Source organism: Necator americanus, chromosome III (genome assembly GCF_031761385.1).
Source record: "Necator americanus strain Aroian chromosome III, whole genome shotgun sequence".
Classification (NCBI taxonomy): domain Eukaryota; kingdom Metazoa; phylum Nematoda; class Chromadorea; order Rhabditida; family Ancylostomatidae; genus Necator; species Necator americanus.
In genome coordinates, this window is record NC_087373.1 from 31,717,511 (window position 1) to 31,736,767 (window position 19,257).

Consider the following 19,257-nt stretch of genomic DNA (forward strand, 5'->3'; position numbering starts at 1 on the left):
TGTACGCATATTGCTGATTCATTTTGGTTTAATTACCCAAGTTTGAGGTGACGCATAAAGCGTTCTAACAGCTCGTGTCGCGTGCAGCCCGAAGAAACACAAAGGACTGTCGCAGCGCAACACTGAACCACCAGCAAAAGCCTACTCGCACATACATGCTGTTACATACCTATTGTTATTGTTCACGCATACAAAAAAACCGAGGTTATGAATTTTTGTCAGAAAGGATAAAGACACTGGCTTGACATGAGGAGGAGATCTATGCTTGTATTGACCTAATATAACGGTTAGCGCACTCACGTCATTGTATAGGCTAGACACGGATTCGTAAACCTCAAACGATTTTGAATAGCAGTGAACCCCTTGACGGCTCACCTGCCGATTGATTAATGCTAGACCCCTTATCCTCATCGGTACAGGATTACCAAATTATTCTATCGTTTGTTACTTCACTTTTTTGTAAATATAAGTAGTAGGCCTAGGCTTATGATAGAAATTTCACATTTATAAACAAAAATTCACGAGCCGTACCTGTAATCCACTTTTGTTCTTCGCGATGTTCAATATTATGCATCTTATATCGATCGCCGCATCCTGACGAACCATATTCAGCAAAGCCTTTGACTACGATACATTTATCATACAATGTCAGTTCGCTGTCCTCGCAGAAGTGCGTTTTGACTGAAACGGCACATTGAAAATCCAAAAATTAAGAGTTCTGATTGTAAAATTCAAAGCAGAAACTTTGCATTTGTTAAGTTGAACTGCGGAGTTCGAAAGAAATTTGGATTCTTTAACTTTCAAGTATCATGACAAACAGGTAGCATAGAAAAAATCCTATCTGATGAAAGACACACTATCAAAATGTAAAACCTTTGGGGATATTGCATTCAAGAGTAAGCTCTGTTTTTTGGGTGAATTTTCCCCTTTTCTTTTAAATTATTTCTGTGTATGTATGTGCTGTGTATCATTTGCATCACCTGGCGCTCCCGTTGTTTGTCGATTTGCTTGGGCTGGCACCGGCAGTAACACTTTCATTTTTTCTGATCGCTCACAAAAGTTGCCCAGTTGCATCTCTTCTCGCAAAGGTCTCAAAACGCACTACATCTCTCCTTGATGGACTTCGTCAAGAGGTCTGAACATCGGGTCGGCGGTGTTCTTGCGGAGAGTTTGATATCGCGTGGTATCCAGCAGTTCACGCTCTGGTACCCCAACGCTTACGAAAAAAATGGTGCAGTGAAAGAAAGAGAAGAAAAAACGTATTAGAGCTAAGCACACAATGCCCAACAAAGTTTGTAGAATGGAGAGCCCAAAGTGGTGTATTACACCTATGTATTTCTTGAATAAAGTAATGTACTCTTGAATACATTAGTGGGATGCTAAGGGTGGAACAGACAGCGAGGATGTACCGGTTTGATTTGCTACAGCGTAGACAGAAGGTTAATGAGAAAGATGCTTGGCCTCCGGCCTTCAGACAACCTGATAGCGTTGGTACCACCGCAACAATCTCGTCGCTTTCCCCGCACTCGGTGAGGCTTACTTTGCCTCCTTTTCATTTGAGTGGATCTTACAGTGCGCCGCTTAAACTGAACAATAAAAAAGTGCATCTTGGCCGAACTTGATTAGAATAACTAGAACACTTATTAAGAGAGAATAGGTGGTATGTCGCTCAAGAATGAAGATGAAAGGGTATATTTTCTAATTTTAGTAGGAAATGGAGTCCACCCATTCATCTGTAGAACTACAAGGCGTGGTCTCTTTAAGCGTTTCTTTTTCTTCAAACACAGCTAATCTGGCCTACAACGCCAGATGTTGCGTAAAGAATGCTTAGGCACGGATTGTAGAGGAATGGGTATCTTGGAGATGCAAAGTATAAAGTATAGATTCTCATACGGTTCACCATCGGCCATAGTAAGGATCGAATACATCGACATGACGCGATAAAACTGTGTAGAAAGCAAAAAGAAACATTATGTGAAGTTTTTCTGATTGAAATTGAATGAAATCAACTAGTAGTCTAGATTACGCTAGTTACTCTTTTGAGGATCACGAAACCCTCTTGTTCAGGGCCCCGCAGGTTCGCTCTGGATCCCAACGTGGTTCTTCCGCCTTAAGCTAAGCTGGTTGTCCAAACCCTGATATGTAGATAAATAGATCGACGTTAAGAGTTCTGGATTAGGGGAATAAATGTCATGGAAAGATTCTTCACTTTCTCGAGGAGGAGAATTTTCATGTTTGGCGTGTTATCCGCCACGGAAACGATCTCGCCCGGCTCCGCTGACAATAACTTTGCCGACTTTTTCTTAAATTGTCTGACTTAGACAAATGTGTTTTCTTTTCTTCTTTTTGGTGCACCATTTGTGTATGCGAATAAATAAATAAATAACAGTATTTCACTTGTGTTTTATACAAACATTATATTTATAGGATACGTATAAAAAGGCTCCCGTACATTTTTTTTAGCATGCCCCCGATCACGCCTTGCCTGAGTCATTAGGGATAGAGTGTATCTTTTGGAGATCATACGCTGCACGTCGGCTAGGATATAATTTACGAGGCACATAATTGTTTTTGAGAATAGGACACATTCACTGAAATTTTCTGGTGAAAAACATTTGGAAAGAAATATTGCGACGTTAGGTGATCTCAAATCTGTAACAGTACCAGATGCAAGAGAAATCTTCATGTGAAATACGAAAAACTTACATCCAAAACCTTCAAATTACGTATAAAAATTTCCATTGAAGCGTTCAAAAGTAACGTGGATTAGGATTATCGATAATGGTATTTTTAAAAAAGGGAATAAATGCGAACGGAAGTGATGAAAAGCTAGTCGTATGGATGGAAAACACAGTAGGATCGATAACTCATCGACAGAAGACGAAAAAAACGAAACAGATCCACGTCTTTTTCGTGATCCTTATTTTAAGATCTATACATCAGTAGATTCGTGAATGCGAGCTCTATCGAAGGAATGTAATTAGAACTTTCAAGATCCAACAAGGTAACACTTTCTGAAAAAAATTACTGGCGGGTACACATTTACAAGGATGAGTGCAAGATAATTGCCCCCCTCCCCCAAAGGATATATGATTTTTGACGTGAAAATTTTTTTTGGAAAGTGAAACGATAGCTACATATTCGTAATCTACATTATGTTACGAACAGTTTCATATCCCTCCATGACTCTGAAGATTTTCTAAATTTGACTAAAGTGACATGTTTCAACTCCAAGAACGACCGAAATTAACAGCAAAAAAATTATTTTTTTACAAAATCTGCAAGAAAACTATTAGTTGTGGGACGACCTCGTCTCTTGATTTTCCAGCTCAACAGGATTTTCTGTTTTTTGCAACTAATGTTACAACTTCGGTATGTTGCATTTTTTACTCTGATTTTTCGCAGTTCTTAAATCACTAACAAAATAGAGCTGCCATCTGCCGGCATAATACAATAGAGAGCAGTCTTGGTCTTGTGATTTGTTCCAATTTTTCCTATAATATGTCTCAGCTGCGGTCAGTTTTGAACCTGCAAAGATATTGAACTTTTCGTATCTATTTAGATAAAGCTTATTTTTTGCGATTTGCGATTTATTGGAAGTTTCTTCAAATGTCAAGTGGATATGTTTTTTTCAGGAAGAAGAAATCTATTGAATGGTGTCGGTTTCCGAAAATTCTGTATCTTTAAAATTTTCATCACAAACTACTTGAGCCTTAATGAATGGTTATTGTCATCCAGGCACGCCGACCCACCAAATACCTTAGAATACATATCGAGCCACGGCTGTGTTGCCGCATTGATTATTGTTCTTTCTTTTATTTTCACTTGCATTCTTCGCTCTTCAGAATTGAAGTGAAATAATTAAATCAAAGAAATGATCATATTTAAACGAATCTTTCTACGATGACTGGAATGGAGCAAACGAATGAGTATAAAAATGGTAAACCATCAAAAAGTACAAATCTGAATAGAACTACCAAAGTCTGAATTCAGAATTAAGTCAAGGATTAGCAGCTCAGTAAAACAGAGGCACAATTTTATTACCAGAATCTTCAATTTCAAGGGTTTGCAGAATTTTTTTTTTCAATTTCCAAGAGTAAAGCAGATAATCTCGAAAAATTTCGTTTTATGAAAAGAACATTCTTCACTGTAGTTGTTCTACTCCTTTCAAATGCAGTAATCAATGCGGTAACACAGCCGTAGCTCGATATGTATTCTAAGGTATTTGGTGGGTCGGCGTGCCTGGATGACAATAACCATTCATTAAGGCTCAAGTAGTTTGTGATGAAAATTTTAAAGATACAGAATTTTCGGAAACCGACACCATTCAATAGATTTCTTCTTCCTGAAAAAAACATATCCACTTGACATTTGAAGAAACTTCCAATAAATCGCAAATCGCAAAAAATAAGCTTTATCTAAATACATACGAAAAGTTCAATATCTTTGCAGGTTCAAAACTGACCGCAGCTGAGACATATTATAGGAAAAATTGGAACAAATCACAAGACCAAGACTGCTCTCTATTGTATTATGCCGGCAGATGGCAGCTCTATTTTGTTAGTGATTTAAGAACTGCGAAAAATCAGAGTAAAAAATGCAACATACCGAAGTTGTAACATTAGTTGCAAAAAACAGAAAATCCTGTTGAGCTGGAAAATCAAGAGACGAGGTCGTCCCACAACTAATAGTTTTCTTGCAGATTTTGTAAAAAAATAATTTTTTTGCTGTTAATTTCGGTCGTTCTTGGAGTTGAAACATGTCACTTTAGTCAAATTTAGAAAATCTTCAGAGTCATGGAGGGATATCAAACTGTTCGTAACATAATGTAGATTACGAATATGTAGCTATCGTTTCACTTTCCAAAAAAAATTTTCACGTCAAAAATCATATATCCTTTGGGGGAGGGGGGCAATTATCTTGCACTCATCCTTGTAAATATGTACCCGCCAGTAATTTTTTTCAGAAAGTGTTACCTTGTTGGGTCTTGAAAGTTCTAATTACATTCTATCGATAGAGCTCGCATTCACGAATCTACTGATGTAGAGATCTTATAATAAAGATCAAACTTAGGCGATTTATGAAAAAAAAGATGAAAAGACACAGATCCGCGTCTTTTTCGTCATCTGCCGAAGAATTAGCGATCCTACTGTTTGGACGTAAGAGAGAGACTTTCTGCATCTCTGCCTTCTTGGAAAAAAATGAGTTCATTCGATGAGATTTCTAATCCACCTGAAAGTTTTATATAGGCAAAACGTCCTTCTTTTTCTTTTAGTAAACCACCACATAGAATGTCAGACATTGTACAACGTTTTTAGTTGATTCAGTAATTTCGATAACTCCTCCCACTCCTCTTTTCATATTTCTTTATAACTTTGTAGTTCTCTGCTTCTTTATAGCCAGAAAGGCATCTAGAATGGTTGCCTCTGTTCCCATGAACAAGTCGTTCATGGGGGCACTGGAGCATGGTTTCGTCGAGTGATGTCTTTGTCTCCCCGGGCATATCCATTCTATACATAATATCTCAGAGACATTCGTAAAAAAACCTACGGGAACTTCTTTACCTTTCCACATATTTGTACAAGAATCTAGCTAACGTTGAACTAAATAGTTCCTTCAGTTACAGTTTCAAATATGTAAGATTAGTGGATGGAAGAAAATGTATGTATGTTAGTGTTTCCACTGCAATACGCTCTAGTTATTATGCAAAGGATCCTAGCATAAAACGGTAGTCGCAATTAAGAAGTTAGAGGAGGAAGCGCACCGCAAATCAAAGGCAGAGATTGCAGGTACCTCTTGTACCGCGCTCACATATATATTTTGTACAATATCTGTAGCAGTGGATGGGACTAAACAGAGCATAGACGTTAAAGTCATCTTTCTTATCCCTTCATTTTCTTTGTATTAAGACCTGAGCGTCATTTATGTGATGTATTTATCAATTCTGAGCGAAGCTGCCCTGAGGCAACTTTCGTGTGCAGAACTCAAAGGAAGTGTGGCTTTTAATTTCAAAAATAAATTAATCAGGTCATAAGTGACGACAACATTTGAGGAGAAATAAGTGTAGTGCTGCCAGTTATCTACTGCGAGCTTAGGCTTCACATCGAAACAATGCTGGCAGAAATGAGGTCTATCAACATATTTTCCCGCTACAAATCGAGTACGGGATCCATCAAAAACAACTCTTTGCAGACTTGATCTATAGGGTTGGTTGATTCAGCGAAGAACAAATCACAAGCACTTAAACTCCACAATAAGCAACGAATTCATATTGAGTTATGAAAAGAAAGGTTGAGCACAGATTTCCTTCTTGATGTAACTTTAATCCGGTATGTTTCTTGAAATAAAACAAAAGTTCTCGTTTACCATAAGTGCACAAGGTTGGATAACCAAACTTGTAATAAGTGATTTCGAAAGGAGACAACGTTGCGCACATATCGTACGCCTTTAAATCGTCTGATGTATCCATATAATATTCCACATCGCACTTCGTCCCCTAAACAAACGTTAATAACTTTATAAGGAACAAAAATGTGACATAGATAAAATGTTTTCGTAGCACTTAGAATACCTTCAGTGTTCCCCTGCCATAAAAAAATGGGTACGCACAGAGTGATTCGAAAGTTCCCACTGAAACAATAATATGTGAAATGTATCATATTCCCCTATCTCCTCCAGAGGCTTATTTCTGTCAATTCTATGTAAAATTCTTCCAGTTTGCATTACATAGGTGCCTCAAACATGAACACGAGGGCAAGTGCTGTCCAGCAGCCCCCACCAAAGCCTATAATACGAAATAAATTCAATGCAGTGAAGAAACGGGGGGTTCTGTCAACGAGGATCCCTTTCGACATACTGAATGGCGGAAAATAGCGTTTCTACGAGTTCTGAATTGATGATATGGAACAGCGTTGAATGATTTTGGACGACACTGAGCAAGGTAAGGCCCCGAAGATGAATACTGTCGCATGAGACAGTACCATCACCCCGCTGATGAACTCAAGTCAGATGCAGGGAAAAATAACCATTATCACAGCAGAATGTCTGTAAATATTTCGTAAATCTTTCCAAGATTTTTCTTCAAACACACATCTTTATTAGTTTTGTCGTAGATCATATTCCTTCCACTATGTATTATATTATTTTACCCAGATTTGTTATGAATGTTTACGTGATGGCTCATTTTTCGTAAGTTTAAAAGCATGATTTCTCAACTACTCACAGTTCTCGAAATTTGAATATTTTCCTATCTCTTTCTGATTTTCCTTTACCATCCATTTTCCTCCTTTTGCCTTTTTTCTCTTCATTGTTATTTCATGCCGTGTTTAACTGCCCAAGTGAGGTTGATATGAGCACATGAGTAGTGTTCAACCAAGCCTATATTAAAGTGATCAATCTATCGGGCAACGTGAAGGACACTCCAGCATGGACGCACACGTATAAAAAGAACACATTGCAATATTGGAACTCGACTCCAATCACTAAAAATTGAAGAGCCACACTCTCACTAAGCACAAAACATGAACTTCTTGCAAGACACCTAACACTTCTCGGCGGCGTCGCCAGCGAAGGACGACATCACCTTTCGGACGAAAAAGCGCCAAAGACGATGCAATTACAACAAAAGAAGCAGCTACAACTCACCGAAGTAACCGCTGAAGCGGCCGATAGAACGTTCACGAGGAAACGGCATGAGAAGTATGAATCGCATCAAATTGCAATCTTGAAATAAAAGCGGCCACCGTGTGGGTTGTTGTCGCATGATCATGAAATCTTTCAGTAGACCACAATGATGTCTTTTTTTTTATTTGTTTGCAAAGTCGCGAGCATAGGTTCGAACGAGAGTCGTCCAATGCGCCGGTCAGCGACCATCGATTGCTCTCCGATTAAATCGATCAACATTGATCCATTGAGAAATTCGATGTCACAAAAAAGCACATCTTCGCCTATGTAGAAGTTGTCGACTAAGTCACGTTTTTTAATTCTTTGCCTTGTTCAATCGGCATTTCAGCCATGGCATGAATTTTTTGAAGTTCGGAATAGGTGAAAATATTTCTGGTGTCCGCTTGAAGCCGGCGTATTAATTTTTATTTTTTATAGTATTGATATACTATAAAACCCTAAGAAACCCGCAGAGTTCAGGCTGTAGATTAAGGAACTCAGCGTGAGTCCTCTCAGCTTCCCTTAGTCTTTGTTAACAAAACCTTCGTTTCTTCATATGAGGTACGTCACAACACATCCTCTTCTACACGCACCGGTCTCTTCGGCATCCTATCCGTGTTACGTCAATTCTCAGGTCCTTTATGAAAAAACATTGTTGTAGTTATGGTGTGAAGTGGTTTGCTACGTAACCTAGGTTTCACTGCATCAGATAACCGCAGGTCGATACATTGATTGCTCTATATGCTTTCTGTGATGAGAAGAAATGTTTGATAGAACAAGTAACTTATAGCTGACTTGACTTTGCGAGTCTTCGACGGATGCGAACACAAAGGATTTTGTATCGCTCTATATACTTTCTGTAAGTAATTCCTAATAGCAATCTTCGCTGAGGATCAGGTGAATCAGTTAAAGCACCTCTACTCATCGAACATCCTCAAGGTTATGTGATCTAGAGTCCTTCCAAGTCACCTCAGCCCACATATGCAGCCGTTTACTGTGATCTCCCTCAACAAAACTTACAGCAATGTATAATACAACGAAAGTTCGGTCTTTCAGTCCACAGATTTTTTTGTCTACTTGCTTCAGTAGAATTTCAACGAATTATAGGAAATATACAAATTATTCGCAGGCTCATACTGAAGACTTTAGATCATTCAAGTAATTTACTAACGCTTTATCTTAGAAAATGATAGAAATCACCTGCGTGAATCGGCGATAGAAAGTACAAGAAAATGATTATTATTTCCAACGGACGTATTTGTTCATAATTTGGCTCAATATTCTTGCTGGTTAGCTGAAATAGAAATCTTCTTTAATGCTTTCGTTTTCTTTCGCAGATCCTTCAGAAGCAAGCAAAACATGACACTAACGAAGAACATTCTTTTGGAGCGTAAATACCACTGAAACTCCTCACATAATTCACAAAACGTTAGACTTTTTGCACTGTTTCTTTAAAATTTTCTTGGTTTCTAGAGTTCGCAGCTTTAGTAGTAGGGACAGAGCGTTTGGAAACGTCGAGAAATCACTCATTTCAGTTGCTGGTGAAAAGACATAAACTGAGAGAGAAGAACTAAAAAAAAAGACATAATGATTAAAACTCTTCCAAAGTGGAAATAGTCAGTGATATTGTATAGTGTTTGGAATATGGGTAAAATGTAAATATTTAACCATGCAAATATCCAACCATTAAACACTCTCTATACTATGCACACTTAATCTTCGTTTCACCTGCTTCTGTTCTTTTTTTTTTGCAGTTTCTGAAGTACTGTAAGTAATTACAAATAGGTATGTAGTGGTTGGATATTGAAGAGTTTCCCTCTACTGTGAAACATCCCCAAACTGGTACAATGCTGGTACTGTACCGTTTAAGCAAGCATGAGACAGAAAGCGATACAGAGAAATACCCCCACCACTCTCTCTGCACGACACGCACGTTGTGAAAAAGTCGGGGAAAAACGAGACCCATGTGTGCCTCCCATGTTGTTGTTTTCTCACAAATAATTGCGCTGCAGGCAAGACCAAAATTAGCTTCAAGATGCAGTGATGCTCCTATGTTGTTGAGCAACCTTCGAAAATCATTAGAATCTTATGAAGCACGCAAAATTTGTTTCAAAAACCTACTTACATTCTTAGAATCGTCTTCAATGAACGAGTTGTCTCAGTCACGTTTCCAGTTGCACCTTTCCTTGCAATTGTGATCCGATGTCCGTTATTTTCGTTATAAACGTTGACGAGGTCGTTTAAGTCATATCTAGCTGTCCCCTCTGCCAAATTGGCCCGTACAGCATCGCACTCACGGTCTCTATCGAGAGCGTTAAACTTCCCTTGGGCTCCACCCTTTTCCAAACTTTCTGGAACGTAACGTAGTGATCCAACTACCGTAGCTGTTGATTAGTATCCTCAAACACATCTTGACGTATCCACAACTTGATCGACCAATGCCGACAGTGTTGCATTCGTTTCTACGCTACTCTTTCACTTCTACTCTTTCAGAGGATTTCTTATAATAGTAGAAAGTAAGGACAAGATAATATTCACGGCAAGCCTCCACGGTTTTCGACATGGTAGCTGAACACATGACGGAAAAAAACGTGTTCTTGAAGTTCTGAAGTGTTCTTGTGCGCATGAGGATGACTGTCGTTAACGGTTTGTTTGTATGATGCATGGTCATCAAGCATGTCAACGGTAGTTTTGAAGGTCACCAATGTTACGGATGAGAAAGTGCGCGAGATTCTCCATTGGTCTGCGATTCTTCCTTCCAGAAGATAGGAAGTCATATGCGATGCTAGATTTGCAAAGAAGACGTCGAGGACATACGCCCGGAATGACGCCTTCATTTCGGTCCCTAATCGAAGTACTGTTGCATTCCTTTTTGCGATCTGTGACAGATGTGCACTGAGGCCAACAAGCGATGTTGGTGTTAATGATACATTTGAATCTTTTGCGCAAAAGGAAGTGGTGATGAAAGTCTAGGCGAAGCGGGAAAATCTTGTTTGAATCGAGATGGACGGCTGATTCGTGCCGAAGAAATCAAAATCAAAATCAAACTTCCTAGATTTTGTGGCGGAACATTTTTTTCTGCGAATGACAAGTGTACCGCTGTTTATTTGTGGGACATCACTTTTTTCCTCTTGTAGGGTAATTATGCGGTATGCCGTTGGAATCCGAATCGAAAAATGCTTTGTACAAAGAGTTGTTCATGTAAGTCAAGGACGAAAGATGAAAAATGAAGTTCGGCCAACGGATTTTGATAAACATTCGAGTACGGACCAGGAAGAAGATTGAGGACATCGATTCTCTCACCTCAGTTACATTCAAGAAGCTGCAAGGAAAACACTGCCAGTTTTGATGCCATGGAAGAGGTCTTCCTCTGCATTCGCGGAAACAAAATCCACATATAATTTTATATGTCGGCCGCATTGCTGGCGATCTGAGCCGGAGAAGCGTGGGGAGAAAACTTCGCCATTAGTTGAAAAGTGGTCCCGCGGACGAACGAACGTCGAGGACAAAGAAGTTTGAAAAGGCGGGAAGGGCAAGAACCAGGAAATGCCCATGCTCTACTAAGACAGTAACGCGGCAAAATGAGTGACTGTTCGTCTGTCCTCAACACTACCGACGGACTAGTGGAGACAACCTTGCTCATCTGGAGGGAACATTCTAACAGCTTGCTGAACCGACAAGCGCCATCAGTCCCTGAACTCGAGCATGTTTACTGCAGTCAAAAACCACCGACCATGTCGAAGTTTCAGGTCTGTTTCCAGAAACTGAGGAATGGGAAAACTGGCTTAGTCGAAGAATTAGCGCGAAAATACTGGAATTTCTTCCTTTGTCGGGATTCGTGGGATGACAAATACCATCTGTTCAATTTGGATTGGCTAAAGAATGCCTGACTTTCGGACACACTCTTTCGTAATTCCACTCGTTTCTTGTTATGTCAATGAGATTTTGGTGAAACTTTATTATTGTCTTGACGTTCGACAACTTCGTGTTATCAAAGGCTAAAAATGGTTCGAGGCATCCTATGCATATCCCATCAGTCTTCCTCTCTCTATGCCAAGCCTTGATATCGTTCTAAGTTCACTACGCAAGAACTACAAAAGGAAAACAAACTGAACAGCCTCACCAACTAGAAGACTGGTAAAGCACCGCGTTCCCACAGATTGTCACGCAAGACGAACGTGAACTACACACTCTGCAGTATCCTTGAATATTGGTGTCTGGATTGTGTGAAGATACTGCATTCGAGAAAATCCTATAGCTCACAGAATGTCACGAACCGCATAAAATCATTAATAATTGAAGGACACACTTTTGTTATGTAAAAGTAAATGTAAGGACACATTTTTGTTATTCATAAATGGATTCCTGAAGGGAACCCAACATGCTTCCTAGCGGATACTTCCTTCTCTTGGCTTGAGTTGATATCGTACGCTTTACTTCGAACTCATTTTCGCCATGTTCCTCATTCTTGGGACGTCCTAATGGTGTTACCGTGTCCCCACGTCTTTTCCAACTGTTGATTGATGCTGTCGTTCAGGATGTTCACTAATATAATATATCATCTTGCAACTGCCCTCGCAAAAGAATCCGGTTTACCGCAGCACTTAAAAGTACGGAAGAATATTTTTGCTACATGTAATGTACAAGATCTTAGGGTGGATTATCCTGGATTGGCTTATCAGATACCGACAAAAACACGAACAAGCCGGCCATCGTTCTCTTCTATCTATGATTGTTGACATATTCATCGTCAGAGGCGAACGAAATGTGGCGCAGTATTCGGATCCTACGCAGTTACCCTACCTAGACTCTGAAGTCCTAGACTCTCCCTTGAGACCGTATTTTCAACGCGCTTCGCACCGATGTTTTTTTTTTGAGAAGTGAATTAGGGGAAGGTGCTGACGTAGCCAAAGCTTTCTTGGTCGACTTTGTCGTTGATGATATCATTTCAAACAACAGTTCAGCAATTTCCTGTTGATATAGTTCCTGCACCATTTCGATGTTCTTTGCTTCACCTCGAGTATGCCGACGATGTAGTAGTATTCGCTTCTAGCAGCGCGGGGACGGCGTACAGTTTATGACTCCGCCTTGATTAATGTAAGGCTGCCCGCAAAGTCCAGACCGCAGAGCGGCCGCGCGGTTTGAACGGACCCTGCGGTTTTAGTGGTTGAGCGTACTGTTGTGGGTAGCCAATAACGGTTCGCGGTTCTGAAATGTGCGGGCAACCTAAGCAGATGAGCATCTCCGCGAGAACTTCGCCAGGAATCAGGTCGAAAGTACAACAAATTTTAAAACGACGGAAGCTACGAGAGAGAGGTATTCAGCAAAGATGCCCCAAAACCAGTTCCGCATCCAACTCCTTAACGAAGAGTCCGGGGTCGACCCCATATTGCCAGCGAGGCCAAGTTGCGAGTCTACCTATCCGCAATTTGTTCCGTAATGATGTACGCTTAGACGACGAATGGGCGTCAACACTTATGAAGAAGCTCGACCGCATTGAAGCTGGAAAGTCGGATACTTGGCTACTTTTGGCCAATGATAAGGCATAACGAAGACCTTTACTCAGTGGATATTGTTTATAGGTGAATGATGCGAGTAAGAAATCAACATCGTCTACCGGTAAGTAGGCTAGTCAGCGTCGCGACTCGGAACCTGCATTTGATTGTTTTGTCTGTTAATATAATGATAAGTTTATATCATCAGTCGATGATAACATGATGAAACCGAGTGTAGCATAGCATAGCATTCAACATCATTCACTGCACTGAAGGCAGAAATCTGTACATCACACTTCTATTGTCCACGAAAAACCCAAACATCGAAAAATTCATAACACTACCTTTAAACTGTAACCTTCGAAAGTAGCAACCAGTGAATCTGTGGCTATAGCCCTGTGATCTCACAAGGAACACATATGCATAGGCACTTATCTATTCTATATGATCTTGGCGCTCCATTGCAGTTCGCGTTTTTCATCATAACACGCGTTACCACACACGATCTCATTGTTAGCTTGAAGTGTTATTTTATTTCTCAAACTCTGAATAATGACATAAGAACAAGTACTGTATCCGAGACAGAAATACTCATGTATAATGTTACATCATAACATATCCATAAGACATATTCGGAAAGTGAGTACCATCTTCCATACGCTCTAACAGTCTAGAATGTTCTACTGCAGCTAATGACATTCGAATTTAAGCTGCACTTTACATTTAAAAGATTGTAGCTTCTGGCCTTGTTTGATATGGACTCTGCCTACGTGCATCCCAGCAGATACTTACCCAGCGAACCACCATTGTTTGTGTAGAAATGACGTTAATGAAGCATACTTCCATTCGAAAGGTATTTTCACATGATTTGATTGTCCTGTGAAATCCATTTTTCCACGTCAACTAAGTAAGGGGTTGCACAAGTGGAGGACGCAGGGATTAGGGTTCATCATAATGTGAGGAAAGTGTGCATCAGCAGAGGACACAATCTTGTCTTTCTTGACGCTTTCCGCTCCTATTCATGCATTTTCAAAGCTGACCATATCGTTGTAATTGGAGTACTTTGTCCAAAAGGATGATGTCCTCGTGAGAGCCGGCCGAGATAGTATGCTTTTGTGTATACGTGCATAAACATAGTTGATATCATGTATATAGAACAGATAATGTTCTGAAACTCGATATCTTGAGAACTTGAATTCGAACTTATTGAAGAGTTCTGTTATTTGGGCTGTACGCTAAAAAAACGATGGCAGCCTTGAGAGAGATATCCAAGAGAGTTGCATTAAAGCTAATTTAGCATTCAACACATTGACCAAATCCCTGTGGCTGACCCCCATCGCCAACTGAGTTAATCTGCGAGTCTATCTATCTGCAGTTCGGATCAGAGAATTGGGCAGCGCAACGACAGTGATGGAAAAACTTGACTACATGGAGAGAAAACTATTTGGACGACTGTTAGGCCACTTTTGGCCGATGATGTGCCATAACGAAGAACTTTACTCGGAAGTGGATGTAGTGTACCAGCGGATGAAACGTAGAAAAAATCAACATCTTGCCCGGCCTCTTGAAGTAGTCACACAAAACCATTTTCGTTTCTTGGTCCTTTGGTCACGTTATGAGGAGACTGTTTAATAGTCTTGACCTTGTTGCCCTGAGGATGCTTCCAGATCCTGACCGGAAAGTCCCCCTGGTCGTAAAAGAAAGTTCTGGGCGGAAGTGGTGGAGGAAGATCTGAGGACACTTGGCGTTAACAGGCAGTTCAGTTCAGACGTAAAGCCCTGCCGCTTATGTAATAGCGACGCATGGGTAGATTCCATGTGAACCTGAAGATCGAACAGGACAGGCTCGGCTATGTTCAAGGATAACACACCCCGGCGGAGATATGGATAGCCGCATCATATCGTGTACGGAACTATGAAATACAAAGTTCGCACTTGAATTAGTGGAATAGGCTTTGCAATGAAGGTTAGAGCAGCGATGCTGGTTTGGAGACAGCAGCAGGCAGCCACAGCTAGTCTCCAGTTGTTCGTGAAAATTTTGAGTAGAGGGCCCACGTTGGTATGAAAGTGTACTACTGGTGAACCAAGCCAGCTGTGATTGGTACTCGAAGATGGATGGGCTCAGTTGTATGTGATAATGCAGCTCACCTATTAGCACAAATTTATTGCGTTGCTACCACACTGAACAGCACATGAAGGCCCTTGGGTGCAACTGCGTAAGCGGTTGCACTCGGAGTGGTGACACACGGTTTGCAGTTGAGATCGCCGAAGCAGGGCCTTCCCGTGCTGAAGTCGTGCTAGGTGAGGGTCCTACGTCTGTCCCATCCGCTCTGCAGCTTATGGAACCGTAGCAGGTCCAACCAGATCGGTTTGACTCGAATATGCTCGAAAGCGGTACCAGCATTACGGATGAGAGGGTTGGTTTCGAGAAAGGGAAAGAAAATATGGCACGGAGTGTCTCACTTTGCACTTCCGGTTTCGATGCGCTTTTCGATACACTCACTGGACTCTGCGGGGAGTATTCATCGTGGTTACCGGAACACTGTCAGTTTTTATGCAGCTTTCTCAGAAAGGTTGAACGGTTGAGTTCCTTCTCATGTTCCTTACGTTTCACTGTTTTAACTCTCGAGGCAGTCCCGCATTTGCTGAAGTTTTCTTTACTTTCTTACTCCCTTTAGTCTTGATCTGGAATTACGTGGTAAATCAAAATGAATCGTTTACTTATCCATACCCACCCTAGGTAGCGGAAGGGGAGCTGACCGCAGACCAAAAGCGAAAAGCTGTGCTTGCCCAAAGACGTGGGTGGATTCAGGGGATGGACTCCCTGTTTCTGCTGAGCTAGGACTGACTTATGGCATCATTGTATTCCGCAAAACGGTCCGACCAAAAGTCTGCAATCAAGTGACTGTGAGGTGCAAGGGAGGCGGTTTGGAGTCATCTACAACAAATAAGTTCCACCTGTCCACTCCGGGAGAACGCAACGTTCTCCCAAAAACTCACTGGACTAGAGGCTTGCAATCTGCCTATGGATTTCAAAATTTTACGCATGTCACAGTTATAGAAAAGAGTAATGATTCCGGAGGAAAATCTGGTTCGATAGCGGAAGGAAAGACGGGTTGTAGAGGTCATATAGGCTACCGAAATGGAAAAAGACTAGAATGACGATCTGTGTTTATAATGTACGTACGCTCGGACCGGAAGCGGCCATCGAAGATCTGATGATGCAAGCCAGGAAAATTAAGTACGACGCCATCAGAGCGACCGAGACGAGACGATGCCACCCTCTCAAAGCCTCCGAAACTGGAGAAGAACTGCTCCCAGGAACATGGGACAGTAGAGGTGTTGGTGGAGTTAGCGTCCTCGTCAACACGAGTATGGCGACGAACATCAACCCCTTCAAACAACTTACGACCCGACGTCTGCGGATGAAAAGATGTGGTTCAATCCCAGCCTTGACTATCTTCGTCGTTTAAGCTCCAACATCAAGCTACGAAGAAAAAGAAGTCGAAGCTTTCTATATGGATCTAGAGAAGTTCTACCGTGAAGATCATGCCTTCTACAACGTCATAATTGGTGATTTTAATGTCACAATTGGCCCAAGAAGGAGGCTTGAACAACTTCACATCGGGACCCACGGCCCACAATGGAATGAACAGGGGGAGCTCTCCGAGTTTGTCATGACGACTAAGACCACAATTCGAACTAGCAATTCCAGAACCGTTCCTCTCTACGCTGGAGTTCAGAGAGCGAAGTCCCGAAACTTTTATTAACTGGGATCTCTCCGCTACGCTAGCCGGTTTTTAGGAGGATTCCGCAATGGACAGCATCGACGGGGAGTATGACCGGGTTGTTGAACACCTTCAAGACTGCACGAGGAAGGCTGCGAGTTGTAAAACTACCAAGACACGCCCGTCTCTTGAAACTCTTGAGGCGATAAGCTAGCGTGAAGCGAGCCGCAGGAAACCAAGAACTCACGTCCAAGCTCGCAAGGTTTTGCAGAGAGGCGATGAAAGAAGACATTAAAGAGAGAAGAGCATAAGTGCTGGCTGAAGCTGCAGATGCGGGCAAAAGCATTCGCTATGCCCGTCAAGACTTCGCCAGTCGCAAGATGAGGATGACTGCTCTCCGGAACCCGAAGGGAACAACCATTGCTTCAAGGAGGGGAATGGAGACAATCATCTACGACTCCTACTCTGATCTCTTCCACAGCCATGTCCACTTGCCTCCTCACCGTCTGAGGAAAGACGACCATGTTAATCCAGATTTTCTCCCGTCCCAAGTACTACATGCTACCATGTCGGTGAAGAATCGTATTTCACCCGGTCTCGACAGAATGAAGCCTGAACATCAGAAGAACCTTTCGCCAGTACTCAATACCCTGGCCAGGCTCCTTACACGTTACCTGTCGGAATGCAAGGTTCCTAAACAGTGGAAGATCAGCAAGACCGTGTTGTTGTATGTTGTACAAAGGGAGATCCACATGACATCTGCAACTAATCTGTTTACTGTCCGTCATCTGCAAGCTCTTTACAAGAGTGATCCTTAATAGGATTGAAAAGTCTTGGATGGAAGACAGCTATGCAAGCAAGTAGGATTTCGAAAAGGATTCAGCACGATTGACCACATTCACACTGTTTCCATATTCATCGAGGTATCAACGAGAGTACAAGATGTCTCTCTATATCACCTTCACCAACTTGAAGAAGGCCTTGTGGTTCAATCCCAGCTTTGACTATCTTCGTCGCTTACGCTCCAACATCGTAGCTTGATTTTTGTCATTAAAATCAATTTTGACATCAAAATCACAAATTATGACCTTGTAGAAGGCATCATCTTCACGGTAGGACTTCTCAAGATCCATATAGAAAACCTCGACTTCTTCTTCGTAGCTTGATGTTGGAGCTTAAGCGACGAAGATAGTCAAAGCTGGGATTGAACCACATCTTTTCATCCGCAGACGTCGTAAGTTGTTCGAAAGGGTTGAGAGGGTGACATCGTCTCGTCTCGGTCGGTCTGATGACGTCGTACTTAATCTTATTGGCATGCATCATCAGATCTTCGATGGCCGCTTTCGGTCCAAGCGTACGTACATTATAAGCACAGATCGTCATCCTAGTCCTTTTCCGTTTCGGTAGCCTATATGACTTCTACAACCCGTCTTTCCTGGCGCTATCGAACCAGGTTTTCCTCCAGAATCAGGACTCTTTTCTATAACTGTGACATGCGTAAAATTTTAAAACCCATGGGCAGGCTGCAGCTTCTAATCTCATGAGTTTTTGGGAGGACGTTGCATTCTCCTGGAGTGGACAGGTAGAGCTTATTTGTTGTAGGTGACTCCAAACCGCTTACCTTGCACCTCACAGTCACTTGATTGCAGGCTTTTGGCCGGCGAGGCGGGATACAAGGATAGGCAGGTTGCAAGCCTCTAGTCCTGTGAGTTTTTGGAAGAACGTTGCGTTCTTCCGGAGGGGACAGGTGGAGCTTATTCGTTGGAGATGACTCCGAACCGCCTCCTATGCACCTCACAGTCACTTGATTGCAGATTTTTGGCCGGAACGACATGCGGGATACAAGGATGTCAGAAGTCAGTCCTAGCTCAGCAGAAACAGGGAGTCTATCCCCTGAATTCACCCACGTCTCTGGGCAAGCACAAGGTCGCTTTTGGTCCGCGATCAGCACCCCAAGACGCGAGACGTAGCCTCGCGACTAACCGACTATACTCTCTAGTGAGCGAGATCCGGTGAACTGTGGATTAGAGCGGCCAAATCTCCTGAAATAGCAACTCGGAGGATCCTACGTTGATGCCTGTTTTTTTTTGTTTCGAAATCCTTAAGATAATACCTCCTGATGTGATTAAGCATTGTACCTTTGCTCACAACGGTACCACGTTCAATCATATCACGTAGTCAGGACTCATTGGGATTCCCTACTTTCCGCGGCACTGAACCCCATTTTTGTTTGCTTCTAGTAACTACGCATAGCTGTTTATCGGTCTTTTCGTTGCGCTTTTTTTAACTAAGTTTCGGAGGAGCGGTGTAACGCAGTAGGTGGAGGTTCCGCTGTTGCTGCATGATCGACAAGAGGTTCGGACCTGCTTTAAT

At 41.8% G+C, this 19,257-nt stretch overlaps 4 protein-coding genes across 6 annotated transcripts in view; 2 read left to right on the forward strand and 2 right to left on the reverse strand.

Annotated features, from left to right (window-relative positions):
- Window positions 1-13,964, reverse strand: part of RB195_011622 (uncharacterized protein) — a gene marked incomplete at both ends in the record, with an annotated part of 35,464 nt that extends 21,500 nt beyond the window's left edge. The window contains 7 exons of one of the 2 annotated variants that reach the window (XM_064193122.1): window positions 532-681; window positions 6,367-6,496; window positions 6,572-6,630; window positions 8,863-8,956; window positions 9,596-9,728; window positions 9,788-10,013; window positions 13,081-13,159. In XM_064193122.1, coding sequence (XP_064050705.1) covers window positions 532-681; window positions 6,367-6,496; window positions 6,572-6,630; window positions 8,863-8,956; window positions 9,596-9,728; window positions 9,788-10,013; window positions 13,081-13,159 — 871 coding nt within the window. Of the gene's footprint in view, window positions 1-531; window positions 682-6,366; window positions 6,497-6,571; window positions 6,631-8,862; window positions 8,957-9,595; window positions 9,729-9,787; window positions 10,014-13,080; window positions 13,160-13,949 lie in introns of those variants that run through there. The other variant, XM_064193123.1, reaches the window with a different exon arrangement.
- A 2,350-nt stretch (window positions 13,965-16,314) lies between these two features.
- On the forward strand, window positions 16,315-17,098 carry RB195_011623 (uncharacterized protein; the record flags this gene model as incomplete). The annotated part of the gene is made up of 3 exons (XM_064193124.1): window positions 16,315-16,528; window positions 16,631-16,893; window positions 16,961-17,098. 3 exons carry the CDS (start codon window positions 16,315-16,317, stop codon window positions 17,096-17,098), a joined length of 615 nt encoding a protein of 204 aa, XP_064050707.1.
- Window positions 17,099-17,264: 166 nt separating this feature from the next.
- On the forward strand, window positions 17,265-17,702 carry RB195_011624 (uncharacterized protein; the record flags this gene model as incomplete). Of its 2 annotated transcripts, none has more annotated exons than XM_064193125.1 (1): window positions 17,265-17,702. In XM_064193125.1, the coding sequence occupies one exon, from the start codon at window positions 17,265-17,267 to the stop codon at window positions 17,700-17,702; it is 438 nt and encodes a 145-aa protein (XP_064050708.1). The 2 variants fall into 2 exon arrangements, with proteins under 2 accessions (XP_064050708.1, XP_064050709.1); XM_064193126.1 differs by having other exon boundaries at window positions 17,271-17,702.
- Window positions 17,703-18,006: 304 nt separating this feature from the next.
- On the reverse strand, window positions 18,007-18,267 carry RB195_011625 (uncharacterized protein; the record flags this gene model as incomplete). The annotated part of the gene is made up of 1 exon (XM_064193127.1): window positions 18,007-18,267. One exon carries the CDS (start codon window positions 18,265-18,267, stop codon window positions 18,007-18,009), a length of 261 nt encoding a protein of 86 aa, XP_064050710.1.
- Window positions 18,268-19,257: the final 990 nt, after the last annotated feature.